General features: G+C 43.2%; 1 protein-coding gene across 1 annotated transcript in view; it reads right to left on the reverse strand.

Moving 5' to 3' along the window:
- The window catches only part of gli3 (GLI family zinc finger 3), a 95895-nt gene that overhangs the window by 19581 nt on the left and 59189 nt on the right, over positions 1-17125 (reverse strand). Inside the window, exons 5-6 of the mRNA XM_067578755.1 lie at positions 5701-5906; positions 2188-2349 (exon numbers count right to left, since the gene is read on the reverse strand). Of these exons, the coding sequence (XP_067434856.1) occupies positions 2188-2349; positions 5701-5906 (368 nt within the window). The remainder of the gene's footprint in view (positions 1-2187; positions 2350-5700; positions 5907-17125) is intronic.

The following is a 17125-nucleotide window of genomic DNA, read 5'->3' on the forward strand; positions in this document are numbered from 1 at the left end:
GGAGAAGAGGGGTACTGCTGAGGAGAGGGCCGGCGTCCCACCACTACAAAGCCTCATGGGATTGGTGTTTATTAATGCGCAGCCCAAATGATAAATCGGCCAACCAGGGAGACAGAGAGAGGAGCGTCCTGGCTCGTAGCAGGACTGTCCCTCTAATTTCCTCTTGATTTATGGACGGGACGGCTGGTTACGTGCCGCGTCATTAATTCTCACGGCCAGGGAGGGTTCAGGCAGGCCGGACTGACGGCGTTGGAAATAAAAGCTGGTTCCAAAACTGGGGTTGAACATTCGTCGTCACACCTGGGGGCCACCTCAGAGGGACGCTGTCGCAGGGGAGGCCTCTAGTGTAAATAGGCTGACCGGAATTTTTTTGTGTAACAGAATAGTTGATTTAGGAGATAAGTAAAGACACTTCTGGACATGAAAAATGGTAATAATACTGTTTCTTAACATAATATTTTAATTACCTTTCAACACAAAGACTTGTCTCAACATTTGTATAGATAAAATTACTCTCAGTCTACTAAAATTACAGTTCACAAAGTATAATTAATAATTACAATTAATTGGATTGTTATACAAAATGTGTTCAAAATGCTTAAATGTAACGAAAAGTGAGCCCATTAATAAGAAAAACACCTTAATACAGGAAAATATAGCACAGAAATGATCTAATAAAGACCACAAATACAGACTTTAGTGATCTATGAGAGCCTTGGCACTAATTAGGCAGTAAGAACGTAGACAATAGCCCATTAAAGCGCAAATAGGCAGGACAGGCCCATTGTTTCATTAGCACAGCTCTCGCTGAAGGTAATTACACTGATGTGAAATAGACTAAAATAGCCGCAGTAACATGGTAGCCCAGATTATCAGTGGAAGCCTCTTGATAGACTCTGCTCTTTGTATGTTTTTTTTTTTTTTTTTTTTTTCTCAAATCCAACAAAGCTTTAAAGTGTTAATTTTTCAGGCGTTGGAACACACATTGTTGAAACATGATGAGTTATTACCAGCAATGATCACAGGCGATTTTTAAGTGAAGAGCACTGCATCTCCACTTAAATTTGGCCCTATTTGTTTTGTTTCGGTCTATTAATCTTAAAAAGTGACAAAGAAGAAAGGATTTCTCCAGTGATGAATGGTGGGACATTCCAATTCCCACTTAATAGCAATTAATTTTCTGATACCCGCACAAGTTTGGCTAGTTTTAATTAGTTTGTTCTGAGGAATACGGGGAACTTCACCCCGGATTTCCATGAAAGCGGCGTCTGCCTGACTAAATACATTCTCATCAAAGGGAGCGGGGTGAGGCTGTCCGACCTTTCTAAGATTCAGTGTGCGTTTAATTTCCTATTTACACTTTAAAATAACTCATTAGCATAAGTCCTCTGCACACAGTCCTGAGACCAACACATTAAGACAATGGCTCATTTAAATCATGTCACAGTGAAGTTGCAGGTCTCTCCTCGCTGCGGTTGAGCTGTAGCTTGATCTATATATAGGACAAGCTAGGTGTGTTATGAAAGTGCAGTTTAAGGGTTGAATTCCCACTGGGGCCACCCATGCTTTAATATGCATGTGTGCACTAATAATACTTTGAAGTGCAAACCCAGTGGGCGTGGATTTGGTAAGCGTCTTTCAACCAAGGCTCATTTTTGGTGAAAGTTTTTTGGATGTCTAAGTTACCTAAAAAACATAATTTCAATGATCACATTTTAATGTGCAGTCAGAACCTTCCACATACTAAAATATATAGCAGTTATATGTAGCCTAGATGTGTGTAAAAATGTTTCAACCATATTTATCTGTTTTAACATCGACACCTACACGTTTCCACACTTAATGGCATAGATAAAAACATTCATTTACATGTTGCTGTAGAGTTTGAGAAATGTATCCTACTTCTTAAAATAAATAAATTAAAGACCTATTGGATAATCTGAAAAATGCACGTTCACAAAGCTGAAAACATCTAGGAGATACATGGTTTTCACAGCACGGCGACTATATGCAAAGCCGAATGATGTATTATATTAATTCAACTTGGCCGATGTGTTAGTATCACCAAGGTAAAGTGTTGAAAGATCAGTTTTGGATCTCATGTCATAATAGTAATACGATCGTGGGTTGTGTCGCTACACCTTCTGAGAGGTTCATGAGTCATGCGTGAGATCGATGCAGACTTACTTTCCATCGCCTGCAGATACTCCATGTGCAGAGCGCTGGCGCTGCTGGCGCCGGCCGTGGACGCCACAGAGGGGAGCAGGTCGGCCGTGTACGGGCTCCGGTGGCCCGCCAGCAGAGCCATTTGGTGGTAGTACTCAGCTGTGGTCAGACCTGTGTGAGGAGCTGGAGCGGGAGAGACGGTCCGGTCAGCAAAGAGGAAACAAAGAAACCAAAGAGTGAGGAGATGAAGACGATGTAGAGAAGGACATTTTCAAAAAAAAAGATGTGGGTAGAGAGATAATATTTGTAGAAGAGAAGGTAGGAACAGATAGAAGATAAAGGGGAAGAAAAAAAGAATTAGGTAGTGAGAAAAACATGACAGGGAAAGCACCTGCACTGCGTTATAAACTTGTGTTCATTTACATTAGATGATAATCAGCTCAGCAGAACAGTAATGAGCACATTAGCAACACCATCAAGTTAAGCAAAACAGCTGCACAGGGAGCGTCACCTGAAGTAGAGAGTCTCACTGGGGATTACGGGATGCTTGCTCAGAGATTACAGTGAGTGTGCATTAGTGTTTGATTGATGCATTCATGCCGAGCACAGCATAACTGATCGTCTTACAATACAATTCTTAAAAAGCCTTTTCTCCTCTTCTTTCTGTTCCTTGATCACTTGGAGAGAGTGCACAAGTACATATATGTGTGTGTGTGCGTGTGTGTGTGTGTGTGTGGTAAGAGTATGTGGGCTGACACATCTTATGCCAGAGATGGTGCTTGTGCGTCGTACACATCAGGGCTGCAGTCTGCAGATATGCAACCTGCTCCTCGACTCTGTTCCCTTATAGGAAAACAAAAGGCCTAAATCTGCCCAGATAGATCTGCATGCATAAAGATACAGCAAACGATTTCTGCCTCCACTTTACTTTCTCTCTCTTTTTCTAAATGCCTCTCTTTTCCAAGTCATTCCCTTAGTTATAGAGTGCTGTAAGTCCTTGAACCGTAGCCTAAAAATAAACATCTGGCGGTGGGCTTCCTTATGCAAATATTCTAAGAAAGAGAGAGGGAAAAGACTAACACTGTGGTTTTGGATGCAAATATGGAATCGGTTCAGACCCACAGAGTGCTGCTGCTCTTTTTTCCCCAATTGAAGAAATAAATAAAGAAACACTGTATGAGGAGATTTCCTCTTAAGGCTGGCCTGTATGCCTGCAATATGCATCCATGATTGGTTGAATGAATGTAAGAAAAAATTCTAAATTAATTCGATCTGGGTATTATGTCTTCAGTGGAAAGGGGGAGTTTCTTAATTGTCTCCACTGTTCCGCCTTAGCTTTGCTTTTGCATTCAACCATAATGTGGCCCATTCAGTATCCACGCACAGAAAAGGGCTTTGCAGAATTTCTAAATCAGAAATGCTGGCATCAGAGTGCGATCCTGGGGGCAAAAAAAGGGGGGAGTGGGGGAAGGCTGTCAGTGTGGCACTCGACATGGAGAAGGGAGAGACGTGCCTCAGGACTTGGTGAGCCACCGGGTGCTCCTTCAGCACAACAATAGGATCAGGGGCAAGCCTACCTCTGAACTCACACGGAAAAGAGAGAAATATTGTGAGGGAGGAGCAAAAAAAAAAAAAAAAAAAAAAAAAGATGTGAAAGCAAATGTGTGGCAGCAAGAGGGTGGCACTAAATCCCACCCACTTTAAATCTCCATTAGATTCTGTTAATTAATTCATCATTATTCAAATGTACTTTTTGGTAGAAGAAAAAATCTTTGCATATTGAAGTAGGAGGCTCCCTGTAAGCGTGGTGATATACTAACAACACAAAAGCTGATGGGTTAATTAATCACCAGATTGATTAAAGGAGTAATTAGGTGGCTCATTCACAATTCACAGCCTTATGAATTGAAAGAGGATCGCGTGGTAGGTTGGAGAAACTATTTTGATTTAAAGCAAGCTGAGACTGGTGCACATTATGTTGTGGTAATGGAAAATTGGCGGGTAGAGAGTTTCAGCTCGAGTATACACTTCCTGTTCGCAGAAAGAGTAGAGTGCACGAGAGGGGTTGAGTGAGGCTGCGAGCACAGACTCGTAGTTTTCACATAGATACAGCTTTTAACAGACCTGGGTGAGATGGAGTGGAGTTTGCTGGTGTGGAGGAAATGCCCCAGCTATCTGCCGTTTCAGAAATACACTTCAACACAAGATGGGGAGTTAAAGTGGGTCTCTGCTGCTGAAGTGCCAAAAGGTTGATGGCTGAGGACATGAGTGCCGGAATAGGTCATCGGGCCATTTCAAGACCTTCAAGGTGAAGATAGATTTCTGGCAAATAAGCTCTTTGATCAGCTTATTTTTTAATGGTGGAAAATTTACAGCAGTTTTATCTCTGACTCTTTTTTTTTTTTACCTCTGGATGGTACAAGACACCTTTGCATCATCTTAAAAAACTAAGGCTGCAACTAAGGATTTTTTTTTATTATAGAGTTATTATTTTGGACATTAATCTATGAACAAAAAATTAGCCTTTAAAATGTCAGAAAACAGTGAAAAATGCCAGACAAGATGACATCTTCATGTTGGGTGTTTTGTTTGACCAACAGTCACAAAACCCAAAGTATTTAGTTTACAATGATATAAAACAAAACAATATATGACTTAATTAGTCTTCAAAATGATCAAAGATGTTGTTGATTCATTTTCTGTCAAGTCAGTTAATGAGCCTCTTGTTTCAGCACTATTAAATACTAAAATCATCATCAAAACAACACTAAGCTGCTTTTAGCGTAGCTTTTAGCATATTTATTTTAAAGCTGGAGTTCTTCCTTCTGGATTTTATTATTATTTTGTATTGTTTTGGGGTTTTTTTTTTTAAATCTTTTTAATTTGAGTGGTTCTGGTGTCCACTGTAATTGATTTCCCAGTCCACATCCATCTTGAGATCGCAGGAAACAAATGCTCCCTCCTGTAGAACACAATAACCCCCACCCCCCACCCCCCACCCCCCCTCACACACACACACACACACCCCAACCCTGAACTTGAATCCGACCCTCCCCCGGTGTGCACAGTGTAACTGTACGTGACCCTGCCGCTCACTGATGCATCCTCCAGAGGTCTCTGACATGACTCACAGATCAAAAGGATTAGCCTCTCTCCAACCTGCGCCCCCACCCACACGGATCACGCCACACTCATAATACTGCAATCCACACACTCCCTCCCTCAGATAACATCTCACCAACCCCTGAGTCTTAATAGAGATGGATCTGGTTGCCTCTCACCTGACCTCCTCTGATCTCAAACAGGAATTAAACTGATCCAGAGAATCGAGTTCCCTCCTACTATCAATCGAACCTAACTAATCGATTTCAACAATTATTTTTAAGGGTCTACTGAGTCCTTATCGTCTATTTCTGCTCCGCTGGGGTTGTGTGCAGATGTGCATGTGTGTGCTGAGTGTGCATCTGCGCCCCTGAGTGTGTGTGTATATGCGTTGAGCTTTGTGTGCGTCGGTGTATGTTTCACTTTATTCACCATCTGCAGGGCTGAGGCCCCGGGTGGCTGACAGAACGGAGATGGAGGGGCTGCTGTGAAGTGAACGGATGTAGTCCATGTATGGGTTGATGTAGGGGTGCGAGGGGTGAAAGGGCGACTCCGCCCCCACGGAGGGGTTCCGCTGGGGCGAGATCCGGATGAGGGAGATGTCGGAGAAAGCTGGACTGCCCGCCAGCGCAGGAGGCCTGCAGAAAAAAACACAGAGAAAAAGGAAATATAGAAAGGAAGTGAGTACATGTTTTGAATGTGCTTCAAAACTTAGAGCACTTACTGAGGAAAATGTGTGTAAGTGCTGTAAACAGTGATGCTAATTTGAGTGACTTTTAGACAGTAATCACAGGAACACTCATTTTCAGTTGAAAGTTTGAATGAAGTTTAATGAAAGTTGAAGCTAGTGTAAACATTCCTGCGATAGATAATTCTCATAAGAGGATAGTTAGATCATAAGCGACACGAATGAGCTGGACGTTTTGAAATGTGCTTACAGGAATCAGACTAATTAAGTAACATCTTGAATTATGCACTGATTCAGCTCTTGTGTGACCGACATGATATAAACAAAAGATAAAACATCAATAAGCCACTCGAATCCGCACATTTACACATGTAAAAGCAACAACACGCTCGTTTCATTAGGCCTGGCTGGCTCTGAACAAACAGATTCTGCTACCGTGGGTGGACTGGCGGTGGCAAGGCCAGACAAATGGACTGTGACACTATCTCTCTCCCTCCATCTGCAAGGCAGAGAGGAGAGCGCTGCATTCCAACTGCTCCCTACGCAGACATTTCCTCAGATCAAAGGCAGCTTTCACCACTGCATCTTAATCAGAGGGAAATGTTAGACCGAGCTCACCGCTGACCAGCACCAGACAAGCAACGCTACACCACTTTACTCAGATGGCTTCAAACTTGGCTTTGAGTTGAAACTGTGTACAGAATTGCACGTGGTGGATACAACGCTGTGCGAAAATCCACCATTGAGTCTCAGAGAAAATTCACGATCTTCCTTAAAATAGGAAATATGAACACAATCGGGCTATTTTCTTTATCAAAAACCTTTCCTGTGAACTGTCTCTCTGGCCCGAGATGTGAAATAAAGTTGAGAACAATCAGGAAAACTTCTTAAGAGCCAAGTTTGAGATGAACTAATTTGTCTCCCTTCTTATAATTGGCTAGGAGGGCTAGGAAACTTCATAATGATGGCCTTCACCACAAAGGCCTTCCCCTGAGGATGTGGAGAAATCCACATATCAGCCAGACATTAACAGGCTAAGAGATTAGACTGAATTAGCCCCTCCACTTCTCTGCCGCTCCCCGGTGGACCAGTCTACTGTGACAAAAGACCCCAGGAGAAGGAGAGGATGAGCGAAAAGGAGGGAGGGAGAGAAAAAGTGGAGGTTTTTTCAAGAGGGAGGTGAGATGGAGGAAAAGGGTGGGAAAAGCTGGGAGAAAAGGGGAGGAAAGAGTGAGAGACCTGGCCCAGAGTTTGTCTCACAGTGACCTTGAGGAAGGCCAGGGGAGCGGAACAGCCCAATTACGACCTCCGCCCCGTCCCCTGATCCCCTACCGGCCCCGCCGTCCCTCCACTTCACAGCCCCCCTAATGAAAGAGCTCAGGCCAGGGCCAATAATGAGCACCGAGGAGCGGAAACAACACACACTCGAGGACATATGTGTACACAGGCATTCACACACACAAACTTTAGTCTTCAGGAGCCTTTCTGTAATTAGCCCAAAAAGGGGCTCTGGGACCATTTTCAAGGCTTTCACTGCGTCAAGTGTGTGACAACATGTCTCAGTGATGCTGAGGCAGGTGTATGAGAAAAGGCCGAGAGGAATCTCAGAGGAATCCTCGCTGTGTGAAAGTGCGCGAAGGTGACAGATTTAGGGATTGTATCTGACACCGAAAACACAATGGTCATGGAATGTTTTTTCTTCCCACCTCCATTCGATTCGTGCATTTCTGCACGTCTCCTGTCAAACAATTCATGAGAAATGTTTTACTTCCTCCACACCGAGCAGGCCATGCTGAGGGCAACTGTGCACTTCAAAAACAGGTGTGTGTGTGTGTGTGTGTGTGTATGTGTGAGAGAGAGAGGGAGAGAGAGAGAGAGAAAGAGAGAGAGAGAGTGTGTGTTTATGATAAGCAAGTCATGTGCCCACACGCCACCATTACATGCCTCATTTGCACCGATCACAACACAGCTGCAGAGTGACGCTCACTTTGATGTCACATGGTTGACCAAGCATCTCACACACACACACGTACACACTCCTGCACAAAGGAGCACACGCAAGTGAAGAGGGAGACTCTCTGTCACTTATGACGACAGAAAACAGAACAGAGGAGACGGAGAAACAGAAACAGAAACATTTAACCATATCCTGCACATGAAATCTATCTCATCGAATGCAACTTACATTTAAAACTCTAGAGGAGGGTTAAAGAGTGCATTCCACTGCACGATATAAGGGACAAATATTCCTGTGTGCCTGAAATGGCTGCATATGACATTTCAGACATTTTAGATATAGAAATAAGGACCCAGGAGGAAAGGTAGAAAAATGTAATGACTTTTTTTTCCCCTCGTCTGGCCCTCCACATGCCTGTTTGAGGAGAGCCAGACACCCACTCTGGCTGCCATGACACTGATTAACCCTGTCATGCGTTGGCTGCGTCTCCCTACACTGACCCTGGCTAAATGCCTCTGCTTGCCTTGTTTTTCCAATTAACTAAGCGAATAAGAACGGAGTCCTACTGGCAGGCCGGGAGTACTGAGAGAGGAAGAAAGAAAAAAAGGGATGGTCAGGGTGGTGGCATGAGAAAGAGGGAGAATTTAGCCCGCTGAAAGGTGAGGGAAACAATTGAAGAGAGAAAGAGAGGGAGAGGAGGAAGGTGCGGAGAGAGGATATGAGGGAGGGCTGCCAAGAAAGTGGGAACAGTTAGGGCACGAACAGTAGTCGGGAGGTGGAAAAGGAGGGAGCGTGTGAAGATATGGACTATGAATTGGGAGGGAAGGGCGGACAGAGAAGAGTTAGGGAACAGGGGGAGTAAAAGGAGGAGGAGAGAAAAAGAGGTCTCAAGGGGCGCAGAGCCAGGTGTGAGGGGATTTGAGGAGGACAGGAGAGAGATGGATGGTTTGGAGGAGTGCGGTGTGTCTGTATGTGTGAGAGAAAGAGCAAGGGAACGGCCGATCCTGGGCGTTCAGCCGCTCTCTGCAGGGCCGTGATCGCCTTAGCATCTGCCAGTATGCATTAATCAACATGACGAAAGGAAGTAATCTGACAACGTGCAGTATGTGTGTGTGTGTGTGTGCGCATGAATGTTCGCCCTGTGTGCGAGCGTAGGTGTGCGCCAGAGAAGTAGCGTCTTAGTTACACCTGATTTAAGATTTACATCAAAGCTCTACCGCAGGGTTTTGCAGGCTACTTCTTACCACAGAAAAAACCTTTTTCCTCCGTTCCTCTACTTTCCCTTCGTAGGTTTATAATTTGTATGAACCCTCAAAAGAAGACATCCTGCAAACAGGGCACAAGGAAAGATTGAGCTCCTGACATATGGAAGCCATTTCCTTTCACGTGGCCAGACTTAAACCAGCCAGCGCCTCTTTAAGACATTGCATGTTTACACGGGGCAGTCTGTGGATTTTTAACTGTCGTCTTATTTCACTGGATGAATATGTACTTGCCAAATGTAAATATGCCCCCATAAGGTTTTGAGGTTTCATGGAGGGGTGTGTGTTCATGTAAACAGGCCTTGAATCTTTGCTTGGAACAAGGTTATATCAACACTAATAAGTTTTTTGGTCAGCGCTGCAGTTGAAACACACAGTTGCGGTGAACGGTTGATGACTTCACCGAAGCACAGAAGGTATCATTGTGGTGCAGCAGTTAGACCTGATGGTAGTGACACAGCGGTCAGCTAAAACAGGAAACTGTGCTTTGCAAAATACTTATAGCTCGGGCATGAAATGGTTGCGCATGAAATAAAATGAAAATTTCTTGATGTGCACTTCACAGAAGTGTTCTGGAAATAGGAGAGTCCAAATCCAATAATCCAAGAACTGTGTAGCTGCTGGAGTCCAAAGAGGAGAGTTAAAATGAAATTAAAAAAAAGCTGAGTCACAATATGTACCAACTCCAACAGATGTTAGATTAAACCCAGTCCTTATATTTCACAAACAGTACAGTGCATCATATTTAATCTTGATAAATCTTTACAAAATTAATATTGAGACTTTTGAGCAACGGCCATTAAAAGTTACCACAGCAAATTATAATGAAAGTTCAATGGAAACACTTCCAACATATTTATCCTCTTAACTAAATTGGATTTGCAAACCAGCAACAGAAATGAAAATATGGTCTTAATTTTAGAAAAAAAAAAATATCATGGTCTCATTTATTTTATTTATTTATATAACTGATATTTAAATAGTATATATAGGTCAAAAGCACCCTTCACAACCGCCTACTTCACCACTATGACACTTGTTGCTATGGATACGATTCAATGCTACAAACATTGCATTTGTGTTGGTTAATTATACGTTCCAAGTTACCTTGACTTGATACAGGTGGTTATTTGCTGTGTTGTGTTTTGGTTTGTTTTACATTGACTGTAAGTGAAAATGATGAGCAGGCAGTTAAATGTATGTAGCCTAGTGTTAGCTAACATAGTATGACTGCACTAAATGTATGCCTACGTGGCACATATTCAGTGGGTTTGGTACGGGGGGACCTGCATGACTTGCAGAACAAATCCTTATCAAAGTAAGCGCACATTCAGACCAATAACAGCACTTAAAATAATTGCATTTTTTTTAAAAAAGCATGGTGCTGTGTTTATGGAAGTGCTTCAGGCACTGGTGAGACAATTAAATATAGTACAGAGAGTCCAATAGATACACCATTATGGTGGCTTAGCAAAACACTGCACATTAGTTTATAATTATTATTATTATAAATATTATGATGAAGGATTTTACTGCCCTTGAAATTATCAATGTTTTTTTGGGTTTTTTTGCATTGCAACAATTGCTAGGTAAACAGTAGAAATACAGTGCTCGATGTGCATTTGCACATATTTGATTGGCTACCAAAGCACTTCACTGAATAACATCATTTTGTATTATGGCAAAAGCCAAGTTACACTTTTTTTTTCTTAATAGGAGTTGACTAAATAATGCTATAGCAGCCAAGTTGCACAATATGTTAATGCAATGTACTGGAGGGATGTTCAACACTTTGAAGAAGGTGTTTTCATATATATGAAATATACAGTAAGAAGAGGTAGAATAAAAATACGAGGGTTTAAGTCAAACCCAGGTGTACCAGTGTCTCCTCTTGACAAATTACGCCTGTGGCCACAAGGGGCTGAGTGAGTTGGGAACTGGGGGTTTTTGGAGGGAACGGGAATCAGTCAGGTGTCAGGTCCTCTCCTGACCGAGGCTGACAGCATCACACGCCCATCCCCCCTTAACCTCACCTCAATCTCACCACCTCATAGAAACCTGTCCCCCACCCACCCACCCCCCCCCCCATTCACCCACCAACCCCCCAACCTCCTAACCCACCCAGCTACAGCGCAAGGCTGCCACCGCTCTGAAAGCCTAAACCAGAGAGGAGGAAGAGAGGGGCTCCTGACAGCGGAAACAGAAGCACTTTAAAGCTCCAAACCCTTTCACTGAGATCAAAGGGCCACAGGAACAGAGCCAGCTGAGACCCAAGGAGAGAGAAAAGGGAGCCGAGACAAGGGGAGAGAGAGAAGACAGACATAGACTGGAAGACAGACACAAACAGAAGAAGGTGGATATATTGTGGGTGCTTAATGAATAGATGGGAAAGTCTTCATTAGGCTCTGCCACTGAAGCACATTCCGATGACTTCATTTTCCACATTAGTCATGGATATTACAGAGCAGCTTAAATTTAACTCAGTTTTATTTTTAGATCTAATGTACCTTTAGTCAACGCATTGGTTTCTGGATCTGGCTGGTTCAGCAAATAAAGAATTGACATCCCAACTAAAGTGGATACATTTAAAAATACATCTTTTTTCCACGCAATTCCTACCCCCAAAACCAAGCTTTTCAAAAACACTCCAAAGCGGACACGTTTGATATGATGGTATCGTGGCACGATGCAGATGGCGAATAAAGATTTCCAAAAATGCTGACATATGATTGTCACGTCATAAATCTTTCAGAGACATGACTGACGTATGTCTGCTTGCCAGGCTATGTTAAGAAACCAACTTTCTTTAGCCTTCGACTCTTTGTTTGATTGTTTTTTTGTTTTTCCCATACAGCTGATCACACAATACAAGTTGTGTCACTGACAGAGTTGATAGGATCAAATCACTCGCCTAACAGTGCCAAAATTACCATTAGGTTGGTCGCTTGGCAGGTATGATCAATTGCAGTTCCCTTATACTCAGTAGACAAATCAATCTTAACTAAAGGGCCACCTACTCACTTGTTCCAGGACCATATTAGTTGGTCTTCAACAGCAGCTGGAGTTCGCTCAGTTCACATGACACTCTAGATGTTCAAACTTTCCATTATCCTCAGCACTGTTATGAACTTTCATCCATTCAAATTTGAGCTTAAAAGTTCGTTTTTGAGTGTAGATAATACGAAAAGGTCAATTAAATGTAGACAAAACTGACAAATACAGTATCTCAATGACTGCTTCTATACTGTGTGATCAGCACTGAGGCATTAATTAACCAATCAGAGAACGATGCAACAGAGCCAAGCTTTACCCTTGAGGCCAAACATCGTACAAGTGGCGGTGAAGATGGCTGAAATGCAATGACAAAGGGTTTTTTTTTGCCACTGGGGGAAGCAGAAACAAGTCATGAACATATTATCATCTTTTAAGTTGATATGGCGAAACTATTTACACATCCAGTGGACGAAGAGTAACATCAACGTGAATTTTTCTGGCCATGTTAGTCCAATATTCACTCTCCTTTTAGCTCTGTTTTGGTCTTCAACAACTCGTCAGAAAAATATCTTTCGCTGCTAAATGCTCCGCTATGTTCACCCAGCTAGTCGCTAACTTTGACTGTTTGGTGCTGGAAACATTCTGAAAACACCTGCCTGTTGTGTGTGGAAACAACGCTAATGAGAGCAGTGAGAATAAGCCAAAACAGTAACGTTATAAAAGCAAAAACAACGAGCTGAAAGATGCTAAAACCATAGAGTCAGATAATAATTCTCAGCGGGTTTTGTTAAGGTCGCATTAACAGAACGGATGTCGCGGAGATCTAATCTCTAATCGTCGTCTGGCTGCGGCCCTCTTATATGAAACGAACATTATGTGATTTTTAGAACTCGATTAGTCAATTTGAGTGACTAAACTGAGGCCAAGAACTTGTACTTTGGCCTCGTCTACGAGCATCGACAGTTATACAGTCCATGTAATCTGAATTTCCTCCTTGCAGATCAGCAGCAGTTTCTGCTTTAAGCTTTTCTCCTGGCTGGGCAGAGCAGACAGCGGGCCTGGCAGGGCATGTGGAGGTTGCCAGGCGTTGGGAGTAACTATGTCCCCCCGGAGCTGCGAGGGCTCTGTGTGACCCCCTGACATCAAAGGGCTGGGTGGGTTCAGGGGGTGGGGAAGGCTTTCTATTCATGGTCACATCAAGCAGGATTCCCTATCTGTGGGATACCTCTGGAGGCGTGCCAGACATTCCCATACACTGCACAGTCAGTTCACAAACACACACACTCGCTGTCCAGTTGAATACCCGAGCACTCTCCTTCAGTCTCTCCGTCTCCTCCCCCTGTGTGTCTCACATTGTCTACATATAAGCAGCAAAGAGAGCACACACTTGTCCTGCCACAGAGATGTACAGTACATCCCTGTAGGCACGTATCACTTCCATGCTACTGGAGTGATAACATATGTTTATCAACAGGAGTCAGTGAGTGTGACAGGCTCAAGTCATAACACACGGGTCCAGGTGTCAGAGGCTGTGGTTATAACCGCTGTGTGTGTGTGTGTGTGTGTGTGTGAACTCCAGAGGAGTCATGAACCCGTCGAAGGTGTGTCACACATGAAAAAATGTGTCTTGTTTTAGATGAGGGCTCCTCCGCGCTCCTTGCACTTCGACAAAGCCAGAGGATTACGGTTTATCAAAAAAAGGACAGAATCATATCTTCTCACCACTCGTCGTGCAGGTTCCGAATTACAAGCGAACACAATCGCCGTCTCGAGAAGTTTATGTTCTGCTTTGCCACGCAGCAGGGTTTGTTGTTTTGTTTTTGCAGGCTGTTTCAAAAACCATTTTTCCACACTGCAATTAAATGTAATTTAAGCCATCGAGATAAGAATGTCTACCAAAACGAATCAACAGAGTGTATAGCAAGAAAATGAAAACATGAAAGTGAAATTACACAAAATGAGCCTGCCTTTTTTCCTGTAATTTCAAGGGGGCTGGAATCAGGGAACAAACATGAGACCAAAAAATATTTTCTTGTTGCTTTTTTTTTTCCTCTTTGGTCCTCTCTCATGCTTGATTTTTCCCTTTTGCAAATAGAGCAATGTGCATGGAACATTTCACCTTCATCTCTGCTCGCTGCAAATTACTTGATTGCAGTTTTTTTGTTGTTTTTTTTTTTTTTTAAACATCAGGAGAGTTAGCACAGGTGGAAGTAGTCCTGCTCTCAGTCAGTGTTTTGAGTTCTCCTAGCATGCCTCGGGCTAGAGAGGAGACAGGAGAGAACTCCTGGGTGTTGAAGTGTTAAACTTCTGAAAACAGGAAGGAAGCACATCTATCTTTCCTTTTCCTCTCAAGTAGTGTCTCGATGGCCCTGACGCCTTTACACAGAAACTCAGCTGACGCCTGCAGCCAAACAGGGTTCAGGTTCCACACCCCATCGCCTTCGCTACCCGACAAGTCAGGTAATGAGCGTGCGCGTCTGCAGCCCATCTCAGGTGAGGGGAGGTGAGGAGAATGAGTGTGGCCCAGGGCTGCGAGGAGCGGCGTGGATCCGTGAGACGGCTCCGCATGATCCCCCCTCAATTCACCACGTCACACTGGGCTGCTGAAATGAGCAGCCGCACGGATGGGCCTGAGCAAATCACAAACAATACACAGCGCTACAAGACAGCAGAGACACACTGCTGGAGATGGTTAATCCTTCAGACAGAGATCTGAGGTAGAACAACAGAGAAAAAAAAAAAAGGGGGGGGGTCGGGAGGAAAAAGGAGGGGAGGGAGCGAGAGACACAGAGGGAAGGGGAACAGGAGCATCAGGTACAAGACACAAAAATATATGTTTCCTTCTCTGCGCTGAAAATCTCCTTTGCAGAATGAAATCCATCACGTTTTCCTAATACATACTTCTTGTAGAGGAGAGAAGGGAAAGCCGGACAGAAGAAAGGCAAGCGCTGTTGGGAAAGTGAACAGACACAGCCTACTTTATTCTGGCCATTTCATCCATCTTGTTGGACTAATAAAATGTCAAGTGGAGTTCCTTGATATTTAATCATGAAGGGGCTGAGTGCGTGGTGGTGCCAAGCTCAGGCTTGATGAAGCTTTGGGAGGCTTAAAGACAGACTGGTGGAAATTTTGGATATACCCAGAGGAGGATGTTTCACAAACCTGCAATATAAGTGAAAAAAAAAACTGATATGAATGGGAGGAACTCCTAATACGCCTGCTTTGGGAATTTTTTTATTATTATTATTTTGGTTCTAAGGAACAAAAACAAAAAGTTTCCCAGCTTTATTTAAACCATTTAAATAAACTCTAATCCCAAATTTGGTAAAAAAAAAAAAAAAAAAGGTCAAAGAAATAGTGGACATTCATAAGAATAGTGCGGTCATCCTGCAGCTGCGTGCATGACTGCGCATATTTGTGCAGCTCCCGCTGAATGCTCACGGGGGAGAAAAAAACAAAAAAAAATCTTCACAAGCTGACTCCCTCTCAAAAAAAAAAAAAAAAAAAAGTGAGGTATCATGGGAGACAAAAGCAGTGAAGGGCTTCTTTTTGGCTCATCCCAAACGACATTATGAAACCATTCTTTATCACGCTTTCAGATGTAATGGACGCCACATCTGATAAGGGAGATAACGAAGGGCTGAGAGAAAAGAATCGCTTTATGTGATATGAATTAATTTTCATTGGTGAGGAGAGGGTGTAAAAGGAGTGAAATTTTCTGTGATGTAGGAGATAAACAGAAACAGGGAGAAAAGACATTAAAACTGTCAATGGTCTTTAGCAGAACCTTAACCAGACTAAAGGCATTTTAAAACCAACATGTGGTAATGTTTTAAATTGTTGCATTTAGGTTGCCCGAATCATTTACCGAACGCAGTAAGAGATGGACATGAAAGAGATGGAAGTGAAGGCGAGAGAGGGAGGAAAGGGAGGGACAGAGGGAGGATGGAAAATGAGGAGAGTTGGAGAGGATTTATGATCCTGTTCCCCTGGTCTTGTTACTTGATGTAACTGGCCCCCAGAGTGGGATCGCAGGGTCTGGAGCCCAGAGCCCAGAGATCAGAGTAATGGAAATTCCACATTTCTACACTGCTACAGCATGACGTCTGTAGGGCACAAGGCTGAGTCAAAAATGGTGAAAAGTGACTCTTAATTTCTTCTGTTCCAGCATGACATATTTGAACTAAAAACTGAGAATTGTACAAAAATATTTCCTTCCTAAAAACAGCATTTTCTCTAATTGCAGACTAGGCATTTTAAAGGGATAGTTCAGATTTTATTTTTTTTTAAATAGGGTTGTATGAGACACTGCAGTAGATGGCGGTCCGTACCATAAAGACAAACCTAAAAAAATCCATATCAGTTTAAGTGTGCACTATATTTACCTTGCCATCAGACAGCCTTTTCCTTAGGAACTATATTATCTCAACAGTAGAACTTCCATATCCCTACGCATGCTGCACGCTGTGTTACGTTGTAGATCAGCTGTTTGGGTCAGAAAGTGCTGTTGCGGCACCGGGGGTGTGCCGACCGCCATCAACTGCAGGTAATACAGTGACTATGAATAAGTATCTCATACAACCCCCCACTTCAAATAATGTGAACTATCCCTTTAACTGACATTTTTAAAAAGGAAGCTACTCTAACTACTATTTGTGATGAGAAGCCTACATAAGAACAGCGGCTGCCTGAGGTGGTGAAGACAATGTGAGGCGGCGGGTTGCCAGCGCTGGGTAATACCTTGACAGTCACTGCTGTTCTATAATAGCTCCCCACCAATGAGAGGAGGGTCCTTTACAAAGCCAATTAAGAACCGGCACGGCTCATAAAAGTGACAGTTTGCCACACCCATCAAATAAGTTATCATCAAAGCCACTAAGAACTGTAGTCTCTTACTTATGTGCTCTTTATTAACGTGGTGTCACTATTTTTACAGTTGCTGGAGTGTTGCAGTTC

The sequence above is a fragment of the Thunnus thynnus genome, chromosome 21 (genome assembly GCF_963924715.1).
Source record: "Thunnus thynnus chromosome 21, fThuThy2.1, whole genome shotgun sequence".
Lineage (NCBI taxonomy): Eukaryota > Metazoa > Chordata > Actinopteri > Scombriformes > Scombridae > Thunnus > Thunnus thynnus.